The sequence below is a fragment of the Plenodomus lingam genome (genome assembly GCF_022343315.1).
Source record: "Plenodomus lingam strain CAN1 chromosome Unknown contig_7, whole genome shotgun sequence".
NCBI lineage: Eukaryota > Fungi > Ascomycota > Dothideomycetes > Pleosporales > Leptosphaeriaceae > Plenodomus > Plenodomus lingam.
In genome coordinates this window covers 586427-601904 of record NW_027093971.1, presented here as the reverse complement: position 1 = coordinate 601904, position 15478 = coordinate 586427, and the positions used below count along the sequence as shown (strand labels likewise).

The window sequence follows — 15478 nt, the reverse complement described above, 5'->3', positions numbered from 1 at the left end:
ACTGGGAGCAGCCAAACCTGGATTCACGCCCATTGTCCACCTCCCTTTGCCTTACCCGTGCCATCGAGCGAAAGGGCCTCCCAGCTGGAAATCACCGCGTCCATTCTCGCGCTCTCTGCATCCCTCGCCGCCGTATGCGTGTCTGGGATATACCGACTGCTCACCAACGCCGCCGCGTTCCGTGTCCACTCGTCCGTCATGTACCCCTCCAGCGTCGCCCGCACCTCGCTCGGCAGCCTGATTCCCAGCCGCTGACATTTGGACGTGAGCAGGCGGAACAAGGGCTGCGCGTAATAGCTATAACTCGTGAGGCTGGCCAGAGCACGCAGACAGGTACGTAAGCCCTGGTACAATTCACTGCCGTCTAGCGACCTCGATCTGGCATCCATGTTGGCGCGCGAGATTTCCTCGAGGGTCCCGAAGCTCGCCACTGTGATTGGGTGCAGCACGAGCGTTATGGAATCCATCCAACCGTGCCGGACCTGCTGGAGAGCCAATAATCGGTGAATCTCCTGGACAGCGGCCACCGTCACCGATCGTGCGTGGTCGTAATAAGCCTTGGGCTGCACTGCCGTCGACGCGCCCTCGCGCTGCAGGGCCGGCCGGAAGAGGTTGATGATGTGGACGTGATACATCATCCTACATTCCATTAACAATCGAGCCGGGATCCCGTTTCCGATCCGCTTCACTTACGCGCAGAGCAGATTCTCTCGGGTCGGCATGAGATCAGCATCTAAATCCTTCGACCGGCCTTTCCACCATTGCGTCAGCCGACCGTGGCACCTCTCCATCTCTTCCCACCTCTGGGCTGCACTTCCATCCTTCTTCCCATCTCCTAATATGATGTCGACGCAGTCGAGGATGATGACATATTTCGCACATTCCCATCGGAACAGAGCTTGCAGAAATGTTAGGTGTGCACTGTGACGGTCTCGACGAGCGGTTGTACCTGTGCTGCTGGCATCTTCACAACAAGGCACCGCAATACATGGCGGTCGGTTGATCATCACGGGAAATGCGTAGATGAAGGACATGGCCCTATACGTCGCGTCAGTCGTCTTTTCCAATCTCACTCAAGACCGGGGTGGACTTGCAGCTGAAAATTGAACAGCGCCCAGGCGGTCACGGCGCGCACCCTTTCCCACCTATCTTGAGACACATGGGAACCATCTTGGCCGGTGACTGCTGATTCGCTGGCGAAGAGGTTCATGTGGCGAGCGATTCGACAAGCCTCCTCGAGGAAGGTATAGCCGACCTTATCGCGGCCGTGTTTTCCCAGGACAAGGACTATGAGCAGCTCATGGTTAGCAAATCCCATCTTCCCTGTTGGGAGCCTCTGCGCTGCGATTAGCTGCTAAAAGGACTTCACTCACACAAACAGATACCAGCTTGTAGCTTTGTCAAGCTGTCATAGCCTTCTTCAGTGTCCCAAAGTCGGCGGGCTTCTCTATAAAACAGAGTCGTCAATGAGGTGTCGGAGAAGGGTTTCTCTCGATCCTTCACTACCGGGGAATGGAACTGTTGCTGACTTAGCGAATGATGGCTTTCAAAGGCAACAAACCTTTGAGTGCCTTGGGCTCACAGTCTATACATACGCAGGCAGAAGCAAGCAGGGAATTGACGAGGAGCGGCGAGCAGAAATCCGTTCGTCCACTCGCCATGTCGTCGAGGAAACACTCCCGGTCTAGATAGTGGTAGTAGCTATACTCACATGAAGTCCAAGCGGACATGAGGGAGACGAGCACATGGCTATCAGACGTCACATTCGTCCAATGACGAATGTATTGAAGCCGCGGATCTGACGTCAAGTCATCCGAAGCAGTCGATGGGGAGGGAGATAAAATGGCCTCGAGGGAGGTGGGTGGGGGGACAGCACGTGCACTACCTGAGCTGGCGTTGGTCAAAACTGCACGTGCGATTCCAAAAGTACACGTACCGAGCGGAGACATCGGCGTCCGAGGCAATTCTTCTCCTTTGGCTAGGAGGGCCATGGACACCCATGGATAAAATGCCGGGAAAGGGTAGGCTGTGGGAGTTGAGATTGCTGGGCGAGTCCAAAGCCAGACGTAGCGATGGCAAAGTGACGGATTGCCCATGTTCGTGAGGAAAGCGAGGAGGTGACGTGTGACTTTGTTCTTGTCGATGTTGTTGTTGTTGTTGTTGTTGATATCCTTGGTGCTGCTGATGTTGTTCATGTTGCTGTTGCTGTTGCTGTTGCTGTTGCTGTTGTTGTTGTTCTTCTTCTTGTTGATTGAGCAGATTCCCATGACGGATGAAATTAGCCAACTCCTGAATGCGTTGAGACGGAGAGCTCTCTGCCGGACTGTCTCGTATACGGCGGAGAATCTCCATGGCGTCTTGCTCTGGACGCAGTCGAAGAAAGTCATAGAGCTGACGCAAGTTGGACAGCTCGCCCTGCATCTCCTCATTCTTTCGCTTCATGGCCTGGGAGGGCTTCTCATTGGGACCGAGTTCATAGATGCAATCCGTCTCTTTCTGGCCGCAGCATGTGCACACGGGGCGCTTGCCATCGCACTTTGACTTTCTCTTCCGACAAGCCACACACGCCCCCAGCGTTACCGTGCGTTTGGGCTTTTGGGGCATCATCGAGCTGGACTGTGGCTGCACAGGAGCCTCCTGGTCCATGGGGGCCGGCTGGAGGGGGCGAAAGTTGGCCATTGTCCGTCAGCAGTGGGCTTTCCACAGGGACGGGAGAGGAGAGGCAAGCCGCGAGGATGACGATATGGTATGGCGGCACTAGAATGACGTCGACGTCATCGGTGGGTGACTCGTGAGCTGTAAACTATGTCGGACGGGCAAGAGTCAGTCGAGGATTGATAGCTGTGGATAGGCAGCCCTTGGGGGGGGGGATCTTAGGCGCTCCCAAAACGGGCAGGGCAAGGGCCAAAGCCGCCGCAGTATTTGGCTACTCGGTCCGCTGCGTGCGAAGCCCAAGACCATGTAACGTACTAAGGCACTGCTTTTTCAGTGTGTGGGGAAAAGCATGCCAACGGGAGGAAGGGGCGGGCTCTCAGGCCCACCCCCCAATGCAAGGATTCGCTGGCGAGCCCTAAGCACTACATACAGACGGAAGAGCCTCCGGTGTTCGCCCGCTGCTCTGGCTCGTCGACTACATGTGCTGTGGGTGTGGGTGTGTGTACCATACGGAGGATAAACCAGCGAGCAAGACAGTTACGCCAACAATCGGGCCGACTGCCAGTCCCACTCCACTTTGCCCAGGACCACGGCTAGCAGCTGTTAGCTGGACGGCACGCCTTGCTCCCCTCTGACATATCCTTCATCTGGAACTCGAGGCTGCCTAGGTATTGTGACCGCTACCTCGAGCTGAGACTGGACTGGCTCCTCCTTCACCTCCCTCCACCAATCGCCATCTCTTCTTGCTGGCCCCATCACACGCTGCAGCCCTAGGTAACCCACAGTACAGCAGGGAACTGGAGTGAAGGGGAAGTAACCATCTATCATGCAGACAGGGTACTACTAGCATTCATGCTGGAGACTGGAGACAGGCCAAAGATTTCCCCGCATGAAATCATAGAACGGTAGGCTAACACTGCGGTTCGTGGTCGGATGGTGCTACTTTTCACCACGGGCAATAAGAGTAGGTAAAGCTGAAAGTCCTGCATCGTTATCAATATACATATCCACTCCCTAGCTATGCACGGGCCCAATGATAGCAGCCCGAGCCCATCCGCCATGTCAATCTAGCCCTATTTGCCCCGACCGTACAACTCCTACCACAACCATTGTACGCCCAGCAGAGACGGCTACATGCATACTGTATCCAGTCCGTATTCAATCCATCCTATGCAAATCCATAGCAAACCAGAACCAAACCCAAACCCCCAAAACTTCGCCATGAACAAGAAAGAAGAGAGAAACAATAAAAAGGTCTACATTGCCAAAGTCATAGCCACAGCCGCTGCAAGGCCCATACCAAAAGCTCTGGGCACAAGTGTACCGCTACCACTGTTGGCCGCTGTATTCACTTCCCCAAGCACGAGTTCAGGCGTATAAGGCGGCGACGTCTCCACCACGGTCCCATTCCAGCAATATTGGCTGAAGCACTGCTGGCACACCTCCGGCACGCTTTCGCCGTTGCGCTCCAGACTCCTAGACAGAATCGCGCAGCCGACACAAGTCGGCCAGTTGGATGCGCCCTCGCGCGTCGAATTGCCTTGCGTCGCCACGTTGTATCCATTGCGAATCATCCCACTGCGCTCTTCGAGCGTGTAGTCTAGCTTGTCAAGAGTCGACGTGTTGGACCAAAACACATAAGGAGAGTTGGGCAAGTAGACGATGAGCGGTGGGATGTTGTCGCCCTCGGTCACATTGCTGCTGTTGCATCCAAAGAAGGCGGGGCGGTTGTTCAGGCCGAGTGCGACAAATGTGTCCTGGCCGGGTACATAGGGGAACGAGGTCCTGTTCATAATGTCCGTATTGGCACGCTGGTACGTTGCCACGAGCGAAGTGCCATTGGGCCAATTCTTGGACGGGTGGCTGTCCTCTATCGTATCGGCAGACGAGTCAATTGCAAAGATGACGTCGACTTGACGCATGGGCTGGATGACGGGATTCAGAGGAATGTTCTGAAGATCAGAACCACCATCGACCAGAGTCAGACGCTGGTTGCCCGCACTTGGATTCGTGTCGTTGTGGTAGCCCAGAAACGGGTTGGGCGTGTAATCAGCAATGTCGTTGGCGTCCTGGCCAATGGCGCCCAACAAGGAGGTGATGGCACTGTTAAGAATAGTCGAGTCGCCCGAGGTAGAGGAAGAGGAGGCGGTGATGAAGGCCTGGTTAAAGAGCGAACTGCTAGTCCCCATGATGAAACCGAGGTTGTCGAAGCCTGCCACGCAGCCCTGGCTCTGGGGGAGCTCACCGGCGGAAAAGTTGGAGCCAATGTACCTGAGCGGGGCAAACCCGTACGTCGTAGGATCATGGGAGCCCATTTCAAACGGGTTGAACTCAAACACGGTTGCGTTGAGGGAGATGATGATGTTGCCTGGGGCGCGCTCGTCGGCCACGAGGATGGGCATCGGGGCGTTGCCATTGGCGAATTCGGCGTCGTCCTGGATCGAGGAGTAGGTGTAGGCGGGCGCGCCGTTGCTGGCATTGATGAGCTGGAAGGACAGGGCGCGGCCGTAGTAGTCGGTGATGGACGAGTTGAAGTCGCCGGCGGGCGAGTTGACCTTGTCTCTGACTGTGTCGACCACGTTGGAGAAGTAGTCGGCCGTGGAGAGAAGCCGGATCTCGCCCGTGGGCGGGCCCTGGAACAAGGAGTTTTGGAACTGCCAGATGTCGTCGTTGTTGACTATGTCCTGGACCGAGGTGAAGTTGTTGGCGAAGATGCTGCCAATCAGCCAGCCGCCGCCGGAGAGGGCAGAGACGTAGGTGGCCGCCTGCAGCAGACCGCCCAGTTGGCCAGGGTTGGTTGCGTTGGTGGTGCGGCTGTCAAAGGCCGCGAGGGCGCCAGCACCGTTGAGCAAGGCTCGGTAGCCGCCGCCCGAGAAGGAGAGGGCGATGTTGGGCAGGGCGGTTGTGTTGCTGCCATGGCGGTCCATGTAGGCGCCCACGTCGAAGCCCGTGATGTTGGCGCGCTCGAGCAATTCGCGCATGGGGGCGACCGTGTTGGGGCGGCGTGTCTGCAGCCATTGGCTTTCTGCCTGCGATAGACTGCCGGCAGAGCGAATGCTGGGGCGCGTCGACGGGCAGTCGACCTCGGCGGGTGCATAGCCGTTGGGTGCCTGGGGTGAGGCGCGCTTTTCGCTCCTGGGCTCTGCGGGTGCGAGGGCTGAAGCTACGATGAAATGTCGTCAGTTACTCTGTCTGTCTGTCGTTGGTGTGTTCAAGGAAGTCGCCGGTGGTAATGGTGGTAGTAGTGGTGGTGGTGGTGGTGGTGGTGGTGATGGTGACCATGGTTCCTGCAGAAAACATCCACCCACAGCAAAAGACAACAACATACCGCTCGCTAACCCTGACAGCGTCGACGCAGCCGCGACAATCAACGTATACTTCATCGTCCTCCTTGTATTTCCAGAATAAAACAGTCGTGCGTTCCCCCAACAAAAGGCCTCACCACAACAGTAACTGGTAAGATGGGATCCAATGTCGAGGAAGGGAGCGAGGCGAAGGCGAGGAATGCACCAAGGGATAATAGTAGTACTTAAGCCACCACGATCATCATTTGTACCGGTAGAACGCTCGCGCACATTCATCCCAGTAATGGGACATGCGTTTCTGATCTTCCCCTCCCTCCCGGGAGGCAGCGGACTTGGCCCACTTGTGGCTGTGTGTTTGGCTGCCCTGGACAGAAATAACTTGCGCTACAGTAAGATTGCAAGGCTGACGGTCGGCCGCCTAATTGGCCAAAGGAGACGATTAGAGATGTAAAGAAGAGGCAAATTGTCCATGCTGACTTTACTTTGCAGTACTGTATCCTCCCTCTGTCGTCCAACTCACAATACCTTGCTTATTTACGTACTACTTACCTACCATAGTACCCCTACCTACAGAGTACACAGCAATGTGCAACCAGGATATCTCCGGATGATCCGCCAGACTAAACCACCATGACATCCATCATCCACGCCAGACCGCCTCTATTTCCCTATGCTGCCATTGTCTTCAAAAACAATTACACAATGACCTCATCGTCTGACACGCACCTCTCTACATCCATTGCATTTTGCTGTCCGGTGTACATACATACGTACTGTAGGGGGGCAGTGCACAGGCTCACTGATCTGATGGTCCAACTAGGACGGACCCTGCTCTGCTGAAGATCGTCGGCCTGGGAGCTATGCAGTGCGGTACGGTCCTGGAAATCTCTCTGTGTGTAGATGGACTAGACTGGTACGGCGTCGTGGTCAAGCATGCTCCTTGGGGGAAAAGTAGGCTGTGGTAGTTGGTACCTAGCCCGGGTTTCTGGACCTTTGTTTCATGCTGGGAGGGGTGGGTTTGTTTCATGTTTTTTACATTGTTTTTATTTATGCATGCATGTATGCGCTTCATCAACTAGTCGTTTACTTTCATGTCCCATACCGACCCTTGGTCATTTCTACAAGGCAAGTCTATCAGAAGTCCAGAAATCCATCACATTTCACAACTTACCCTTATCCTTCTTCTTCTTCTTCTCCTTGCCCTCTTTCAATCTAGGCCTCAAAATACTCTGCTGCGTCATACACGCCACCGCCCTGCCCTCCTCATCCCACACCCAACTCTCCCCATACGTCCTCCCCTCAGCCCCAACCTTTGTGCTCAACTCCCTCAAATGCCACCTCCTCGCATCAATCCGATTCCGAAAGAAGCGCAGGGAAAAATCCAAACTACTCGCCGCCCCAACATCCTCAAACCACAAGTGACTAAAAGCGAGGGGCGCAAACGATATCGCCGCGTCCATGATCCACGTCAAACTCGTGATATTATCCACCTCGTCTGCAAACCGCTCCGCGCTACGGAACCAATCCGCCGTCGTGCGTTGTGGCAGCGCCAACCCGTCCTGACTATGCGGTAGCGACTTGGCCATGCCGTGCAGCGTCTGCGCAAAGATGCCTTCTGGACAAACACGCTGTTCAAACAGGTCCTGCGCGAGCTGGAACCCTTTTGCATGCGCATCCACCTGCGCCTGCGTCACCTTGCCCTCTGCCAGCAATTTCTGCTGCGCGTCAAGTTGCGTCGGACACTGCGACCACGCACTATACGTCCGACTGGGGGCGCGCGAATACTCCAGCAAGACATCCTGTTCCGGGGTCTGGAAATCCGCAAGCGCAATCAGACATAGGCGCGTCTCGCCATCGTCGCGTACCTGGCTGACTTCGACCTGCCGCGTGGCAAAGGTCCGGGTTTGTCGCAGCGTGCGCACGCTGGCGCGCAGTTGGTGGTTGGTCGAGGCTGGGCCTAGGAAATTGCCTTGCATCGAGTACAGGTGGTAGTCTGGGGGTACGGTGAGAGAGGCTGCTTTGCAGGCGACGGCGAGGGCGTAGCCTCCGTATGCAATTGGTTGCGGGTTGCCCATGCGTTGAGGCGTCGTTGTGGTTTCAAAGGCGGTGTCATTGAGGCGGCGGAGGTTGAGTTGGGTGGAGAAGGGAATGGTTGGGGGTTGCGGTGTCATGGTCGTTGTGGCATGTGCAAGTCTGGGTTTATGGAGAGGGGGTGCAAATGGGAATATGAAGGGAAGCGAAGGTGAATAGAGCAAAGAGTGTTGCTGGAATTGAAAGAACAGGTCATGCTGTGCTTCAAATGTTCATTGTATGGTAAAGAAGCTTAGAACCGCACTAGTAGTCTTCTACCTCGGTCCGGTTCTACTCGGTGGTTTTGGACCTCATGAATCGCCAATTCGATCCTCCTCTTCGAAGACGTCTCGCTTTGCCAAAGTTTGTGACCATAGACGCCTATTCTCTCGTTTGTGCATGTATAGCAGAGTCAGACTCTATTATAGTCGTCACAGTATGGCCATCTCCAAGCTTCCACGCCCATGCCGGCAGGAGTTCAAGGAAGAATAGCACACATGTTTAGATTCACATGCTCCAATGTTTGCAAACAGAGGCGCATCCCTGACTACCATATCCGCTTAGCTACCATAGCATACCGACTCACATGCCCAAAACTAACTCCCCGCTCTCTTTCCTGCTCTTCCTTCTTCTTCGCCTTCTCATCCCTCTCATTCAACCGTGCCAACGACTCGGGATCATCGCTGTAAATAACCTTCCTCATCTCGTCGTCGACATCCACAACACCCCAGCCTCCAACCCGCCTTCCCCCCGTCTCCACACTCATCATCTCACGCTCCCGCATGCCATGATACCTCTTACGGGAAATGGACAGCAACAGCATACCAAGGAGCAGTTTACAAGCAAGGAAGATGAGATATAGAATCAGGAAAACAAGTAGCATTGTTGATCCGGCGATGAGGTCGTCGAGGGACCAGGACGAAGGGTAGTACCAGGCTTGGGCAGGAGCGCCGGCGCCAAACGAGGATCGCCCGAGGGCGCGGCGGAACACTCGGTCAATGTGGTCAAAGGCGGCAGTGGTCGAGGGCGACGACATGGAGTCAGAGGTGAGAGATGTGGACATGGTGGGGAGAGGGGGTGGCATGTACATTGCAATGGACATGTGATAAGTCTGGATAGCTGCTCGGACGAAGAGGCAGCATAGCGGGATGACTGGTAGACCAAGCCTCCGCGTCAAGTTTGCATCGACAAAAGCCTGTTACTGCTTAGTATGCGTGTAGGACTGTTGGGAAGGCAACGTACATTGGAATAATAGTCCTTGGCGAGCACGTCGAAGAACTTGCCATACACCTCGGGTTTATATTGGTTGAACTTTGTAATGTACGCGTGCTTCAGCCAGTCTACGGCCATCTCGCTACCGAGCACAAGCAGGAAGGGATTCAGTACTTGCGCAATGTACTTTGGGAATATTGTAAAGCTCATGGGTATAATCTTGGAAGCAGTAAACGTAGTAGTCGCAGTCGAGGCATTGGCACTAGTAAACATTGCTGTCCAAGATGTGTCTGAGCTTTGGATACTAAGACCACCGACTTCTACAACGTTGCGCATCGCAATGATGAGCAACATGAGCCACAGCTGGAAGCGCTCCACAATATCGGCGCAGGTAATCTGAAACAGATTCTCCTTTTCGAATTTCTTGAACACCGTACCCTTGATCTCTACAAACTGGTTCGACATGAGCAGTGTAAGCAGGGCGTTGGAGTACGAGTTTACAGCAACGTTGAGTGTGATGACCTGGTAGAACAGGGCGGTGGCGTGTGCAACGGTGTATATCAGGGCAAGCGCAAACATGGCAAAAGGACGAAGGATTTTGCTTCGTCCATCAGGGTTACGATCGAGCGTCTCACGGGAAAATAGGCATTCGAGTACATCCTGGCCAACAGCGGAGAGCAGCCGGTCGCAGACCTCGAGGACGTTATATATGACGTAGAGTTTGATGGCTGATTGCCCTCGGATACCGTGATACATGCGACTGGCGTCAAAGGGCATCAAGACGAAGCAGCTTGCAATGACCAAAAGTCCTTTGAGGATATCTGCTTTATGAGTGGGTTGAAGCGTCGACGGCGTCGACTTGCTACGGCGATGACGGAAGCGCGAATTGCGTGTTCGTCGTGGCCTGGGCTCCTTTGGGTCTGGAAACTTAAAGGTGGTTGACATTGGGCCCCCTTGGCGAGCTGTGGTAGTAGCCGATGTCACTGTCGAAGAAGATTGCTTCCGTGACATGGATGGCAGCTTTTCCTCTGCAGGTGTAGGCAAGGGTGTGGACGACGAGGTGGGCATCGGCGTTGAACCGTCCGTCTGCTTTCTTCGTTGCCATAGTCTAGGAAGGCCATTATAAACGAAAGCCCATAAATCACGAAACTCCTTTACAATGACAGAGACCCACCACTTGACCAAGATGGCGACAGCAAGCAGAAATCGCAGAGGCAGAATAGTTAGAACATGCATCCAGGCATCTAGGCAGGCCAACGCTCCAAAGCCAATTATACCTTCAATCTTGAATGGGATTTTTAAGAAGTTGAGCAGGCGTTCGTACTTGATCTCAGACGACTCGTAGGGAAAGTCGGTGGTAGCGGGCCTATAAATATAGAGCGGAGAAGGCCGATCAGGGGACAACTCGAGCGACAAGAAGGTTGGCATGGAAAATGGCGGTAAAGGCAGGGACATGAGAGTGGGAGAGGCCATGTCACGCTGCTTGTCATGCGTGTCCTTGTGCCTGTCGTGCGGCAAAGGCTTGGAGGGTGCATCCTTCTGGTCGACATGGAGCGACGGAGTCTGTCTGCCCGACCGCCTCTCATCGCCCTCCAGCGGCCGAGTTCTTGAGCGCGAAGACATTGAACGTCCAAGCGAAGGCGTAGTGGCGGACCTGGAGTTGATGGTAGGGCGGCCATGTCGCGGCTCCACTGCAGGCGTCTTGGCCAGAAACATGTCCTTGTCGTGCGCCGCCGTTTCCAGGCCGGTGAAGTCTTTCCTCGGACGATGCCCCTCGTTGGCCTCATCCAGCTCTACCGGGCGCTCCAGTACAGTGCCCAGGGGGTTGGCACTGCCGTGTCCATGGCCCGTGTCCGCATGTACGCCGGCCTCAACGTCTTCCTCGCGTATGGGCGTTGCGGCCCGAACGGGTATGCTTGCAGCTTCACTGGCGAGTTCTTGCATCTGCCGCGGGCTCAACTTGAGCATCTTGTCATGTTCCGACACACTGCTCTTGCGTCTGCCATCTCCCGGTCGCTTGATCGGGCGGTGCTTCTCGCTGGTGTCCGACAGGAGAGCGTCTGAGAGTACAGCATCTTCCCCATTTGCATTCACTTCCCCATTATGTGTGTTGGTGACGGGGTGCAGTGCTCCATCGTGCCGCCGCTGCTGCTGCACTTCGCGATTGCGGCCATCCGTGGGGAGTGTCCGGTCCTCTGGATCGGGCGATAGCGATGGCGTGGGAAGTGATTGTTGGTGATGCTGTTGTCGTGCGTGCGTTTCACCGTTGATCCGTGTGTCTACCCCATTCATGGCCATCACAGCTCGGCAAGGCGAGAAAGATCATTGTGCGAGGTGGAGTGCATGGTCCCCGAGAAGTGTAGCAACGTGTGAAACTTGGTAGGGCTTAGCGTACCCGTGCGCCGTACCGTCGCACCACCCAAGTCACCTGACCTTGCTCAGCAACCATTGAATCTGTCGTCACCTCAACTGCCTTTGACTGGTATGCATCATTCATCTGAGCATACACCGCATATATTTGTGATGACTTTCAAAGGACTGCATCGTCGATATGGCGAATGCTGTTCTCTAGTCTTCCACATGGTAGATCCACCTGCCACGCCAGAAGCTTTGGTCCTCACGACTTCCATCCTTTTGACTGCTCCACTTCACTCATAGCTCACGTCGAGACTATCGAATTTGACTATGCACAGCGGTGTCCACTTGACTGCGTCGTCGGAAGAGGTCGGTGAGCATGGCATCTGGAATGTAATATATCTAGACTCGGGTAGATGCGGTAGCTCTAGGCTTACCTATATCGTTTGTGCGAGCAAACGAGTAGATGGGAGTGTGCAGTGTGCATCTCAGGAGTCATCCATACTCTTAGCAGGTGCAGGAGAACCCTGCCATGCTTCTACTTGGAGGCTCCTCCCAACCATCAGGGAACTCGGAATCAGTGCTCAACAGACGAGAACATGAGCCCTATATTTCCTACCTCTTCCCTCATCACCAGCCGTCTTCTACCCATACTTGTGTGTCATCAGCCAACCGGCCGCTGCAATACCTACAGACAGAAGAGCCGTGGCTTAGGTACAACAGAACGTTGGCGATGTAGTCTCCACAACCGCACAGCAAATAGCGTGAAACATCCCGCGGCATCCATGCACCCAGTCACTGTGATACAACAGCCTCGTGTTGGCCGGGGCACCTGTAGCTTAGCTTACCTGCATAGAGTAAGCGATATGTAGAGGACAGCTACCGAAGCGATGCTGCTTGCTTTCCCGGTTTTCGTGGGCTTGGGGTAGTGGGCTTGGGCCTTGGGCTTTGAGTTCCAAGGTTTGGTCAACGCTGACCGGGGGTTGTGGGTGGGTATGAGGAATACGAACAAATGGACAAGTGCCCAACCTGTGTCTTCCCGTCTCACGAAACTCGGGCATCTCAAACATGGATACCGTTCCATGGTCTCATGCCGGATTCAAGGCTCAAGAGGTCTGAGGTAAGCCAAAATGCACAATACTCATCGACCCAAGGTGCTCCTGTGAAGCCTGAAAGGTCTAAAAATAGCTCTGCGTATTGCCAGCAGACTACAGGAAGCCAGATTTAGACAATGGCAAGAAATGTCTCAAATTGGGATGATACCCTGGCAGTGAGTGCATGATAAAGAATTGGCCAAGCGAAAAGTGACGATAAAAAGCGCGGGACAGTAGCGCAGCCACAGAGCGGTGTAGTAGTGATCAAGTTGGAGTACAATAGCCCCAACTCTACAATCAACCTGGGAAACGAGGCTAGATGTTGTTTGGAGCGTAGTTCCGATGACCTGGTCGACAAGATGTACACCTGCTGTGCCCCAGCCTGCTGGAAAGATTGGCAACCTTTGGAATGGACGGCCAGCAGACAGGACACCCGACTGCGAGGTTTGGCAGCTGTGCGTAAGCTTGCCTAGCCAGGTTTGAAAGAGGTGCAGCTCCCATGGGAAAGGGCATCACGTTGGAAAGGGTGACGCTTACTGAAGGGCACAATGGACCTATGATTGAATGCTGCTGCTCGCCTTGAAAAGAAAAAAGAAATAAAAAGAAAAAGAAATGAAAAGAAAAAGAAAAAGAAAAGGAAAAAGAAAAAGAAAAAGAAAAAGAAAAAGAAACCCAGTAAACATAGAAAACAGATTGCTAGCAGGAAAGAGGAAAAGATGATTGTGCAAGTAAGAAACGGCGATGGAGAAGCGCTCGACCAACTCCATCGCTGGGCAAAAGGAAATCAAGCACTCACTAGCACGACGACCTCGATCGGGCACAGCGTTGTCTGGCGGCCTCTAGCATGCATGCAGGTCGGGAAGATGGGGGAAGGCGAATCATTCTAGAATCTTCTCTCAAACATTCCATGCAGTAGTTGAACTCTAACACGAGTACCCGAGGTGCGATGTGTTTTCTACTCTACTAGGAAGGTTGGTGGAAGAAGAGGCCCAAGCTGATGAGCCTGTGCATTGGGTGCTCACATTGTTGTAGTCAAGCTGGCATGTAGAGTAGAGTGCAGCACCTAGACAATATAGGCATGCTCACTTGTGGGTGGGGGGATGTGTCTACACATTCGTGGCTGTCTTGTTTCAGCGTGTTTGACGTTGCAGCCCAGTGGCGAGGGGGGCGTTTGCATGTGCGTGCTTGTCCTGTCAAGGTGGAGAGGTGGGGAGGAGTGGCAAAACCTAGAAGCCACTTGACGTCCTCATGAGCAGTGAAAAGGTGCGCACGAAGAGCACCCTACACTCTTTATATTCGTAGAGAAGAAGTCTATGGTTCGTAGCGGCCGCCTTTCAAGCTTTGGAAGGAAACTTCTTCGCTTGGCGTTGGCTGTGAGAGAGAGAGAGAGAGAGAGAGAGAGAGAGAGAGAGAGAGAGAGAGAGAGAGACAGAGACAGAGACAGAGACAGAGACAGAGACAGAGACAGAGACAGAGACAGAGACAGAGACAGAGACAGAGACAGAGACAGAGACAGAGACAGAGACAGAGACAGAGACAGAGACAGAGACAGAGACAGAGACAGAGGGAACAAAGTGGGGACCGAGGAGCGAACAGGAAAAGAAAAAGGAAGCAAAGAAGGCGAATCAGACGGCTAGGCTCACGTGGGAGGGCACATGGCCGGGAATTTAAAGGAGGGAGGGCTCGGTGGGCGACCAGGGGGTTGTTAGTGCATGTCAGGCTGGGATTCTGGGGAGATGAGGATGAAGAGGCTAAAGTGTCGGCTCGCGAACGATGCGGCAGACCATTCGACCACGGCGACAGTGTTTCAGACTGGCAGGGGTGGTGCAGATCGGACGGGAGCGAGACGACGTCTGGTGAGCAGTTCCGTCGATGCAGTAGGTATAGTATGGTAGAGTAGGTACAGTACATGCGGTAGGTACCATGCATGTTGTAGACGCATATCCACGTATGAGGGTGCACATCATGCTGCATGTACTCTACCGTAGAACTGTGGGTAAACGAGTGATGATGCTGGGTGCAGACAGTACTCTAGATGGCTAGGTAGGTACAGTTGTGAGCCGAGTAGGTAGGATGGAGTACTCTGCAGTCCAGTATGTGCAAGGTCGTCTACCGCTCATCGTTTGTCTCATTCTTCCTACTACGGCCAGGGCTGTAGCTAGACACGTGGTAGGTAGAGTGGACGAGACAGCACTGTGTCTGTGCCTGTGTGGTGGACAATCGGTAGTTTCTCTCGATGCACACCACACACTACCCTGCATGGCACAATGTACTCCATGTACTTGTACTGTGTACTGTTAGGTAGGCATGGTGGGTACCTGCGATCATACAACAGGATGGGGTGGGCAGGTTGAGGTCAAGACAGAAACTTAGTCATGGTGGCAGGCCGCCATTGTCGTGCTTTGAGGCGGCCCCAAGGCGGTGGCCGGGGAATCAGTCAATCACATAGATGCGACGATGAACATGCAGGGGCCCCTGACTCTCTACCCACCACACAACCCTCGACAGCCTGACGATGGGCTTTACCTACAGCAAGAGGCAGATGACGGGCGCAGGAGCGGTCACGGTCTACGCTGTGTACTTTGCTTATTTGCTTATCACCATTCTATATACATCCTGTCATACCTATACTGCTACCTAGGGCCGGGGGCGGAGAGAGTGCTGGCCATGAATGGGCTTGTGGGTACACGTGCAGATTGTCGGCGGCGCCCTTTCGCGGCGGCCACGCTGAGCCAAGCCCGAGCTGGTAAAGTCGGGCTACTGGAATCCCCAGCACCATTGATGCAG

General features: G+C 54.3%; 6 protein-coding genes across 6 annotated transcripts; 2 read left to right on the top strand and 4 right to left on the bottom strand.

Moving 5' to 3' along the window:
• Positions 1 to 23: 23 nt before the first annotated feature.
• Positions 24 to 3268, bottom strand: IAQ61_010054 (uncharacterized protein; the record flags this gene model as incomplete). The annotated part of the gene is made up of 6 exons (XM_066098644.1): positions 1937 to 3268; positions 1596 to 1890; positions 1374 to 1518; positions 1074 to 1287; positions 694 to 1038; positions 24 to 639 (listed from the first exon to the last, which is right to left on the bottom strand). The coding sequence occupies exons 1-6, from the start codon at positions 2677 to 2679 to the stop codon at positions 24 to 26; spliced, it is 2358 nt and encodes a 785-aa protein (XP_065951471.1). The 5' UTR covers positions 2680 to 3268.
• Positions 3269 to 3911: 643 nt separating this feature from the next.
• IAQ61_010053 (uncharacterized protein) lies at positions 3912 to 6038 on the bottom strand (the record flags this gene model as incomplete). The annotated part of the gene is made up of 2 exons (XM_003845143.1): positions 3912 to 5818; positions 5984 to 6038. 2 exons carry the CDS (start codon positions 6036 to 6038, stop codon positions 3912 to 3914), a joined length of 1962 nt encoding a protein of 653 aa, XP_003845191.1.
• Positions 6039 to 7120: 1082 nt separating this feature from the next.
• IAQ61_010052 (uncharacterized protein) lies at positions 7121 to 8131 on the bottom strand (the record flags this gene model as incomplete). Its single annotated transcript, XM_066098643.1, has 1 exon — positions 7121 to 8131. The coding sequence occupies one exon, from the start codon at positions 8129 to 8131 to the stop codon at positions 7121 to 7123; it is 1011 nt and encodes a 336-aa protein (XP_065951470.1).
• A 446-nt stretch (positions 8132 to 8577) lies between these two features.
• IAQ61_010051 (uncharacterized protein) lies at positions 8578 to 11586 on the bottom strand (the record flags this gene model as incomplete). Its single annotated transcript, XM_003845144.2, has 2 exons — positions 9273 to 11586; positions 8578 to 9225 (listed from the first exon to the last, which is right to left on the bottom strand). Exons 1-2 carry the CDS (start codon positions 11538 to 11540, stop codon positions 8578 to 8580), a joined length of 2916 nt encoding a protein of 971 aa, XP_003845192.2. The 5' UTR covers positions 11541 to 11586.
• A 1023-nt stretch (positions 11587 to 12609) lies between these two features.
• Positions 12610 to 13164, top strand: IAQ61_010050 (uncharacterized protein; the record flags this gene model as incomplete). The annotated part of the gene is made up of 2 exons (XM_066098642.1): positions 12610 to 12791; positions 12885 to 13164. 2 exons carry the CDS (start codon positions 12610 to 12612, stop codon positions 13162 to 13164), a joined length of 462 nt encoding a protein of 153 aa, XP_065951469.1.
• Positions 13165 to 14004: 840 nt separating this feature from the next.
• IAQ61_010049 (uncharacterized protein) lies at positions 14005 to 14328 on the top strand (the record flags this gene model as incomplete). Its single annotated transcript, XM_066098641.1, has 1 exon — positions 14005 to 14328. The coding sequence occupies one exon, from the start codon at positions 14005 to 14007 to the stop codon at positions 14326 to 14328; it is 324 nt and encodes a 107-aa protein (XP_065951468.1).
• Between the last annotated feature and the right edge of the window lie 1150 nt (positions 14329 to 15478).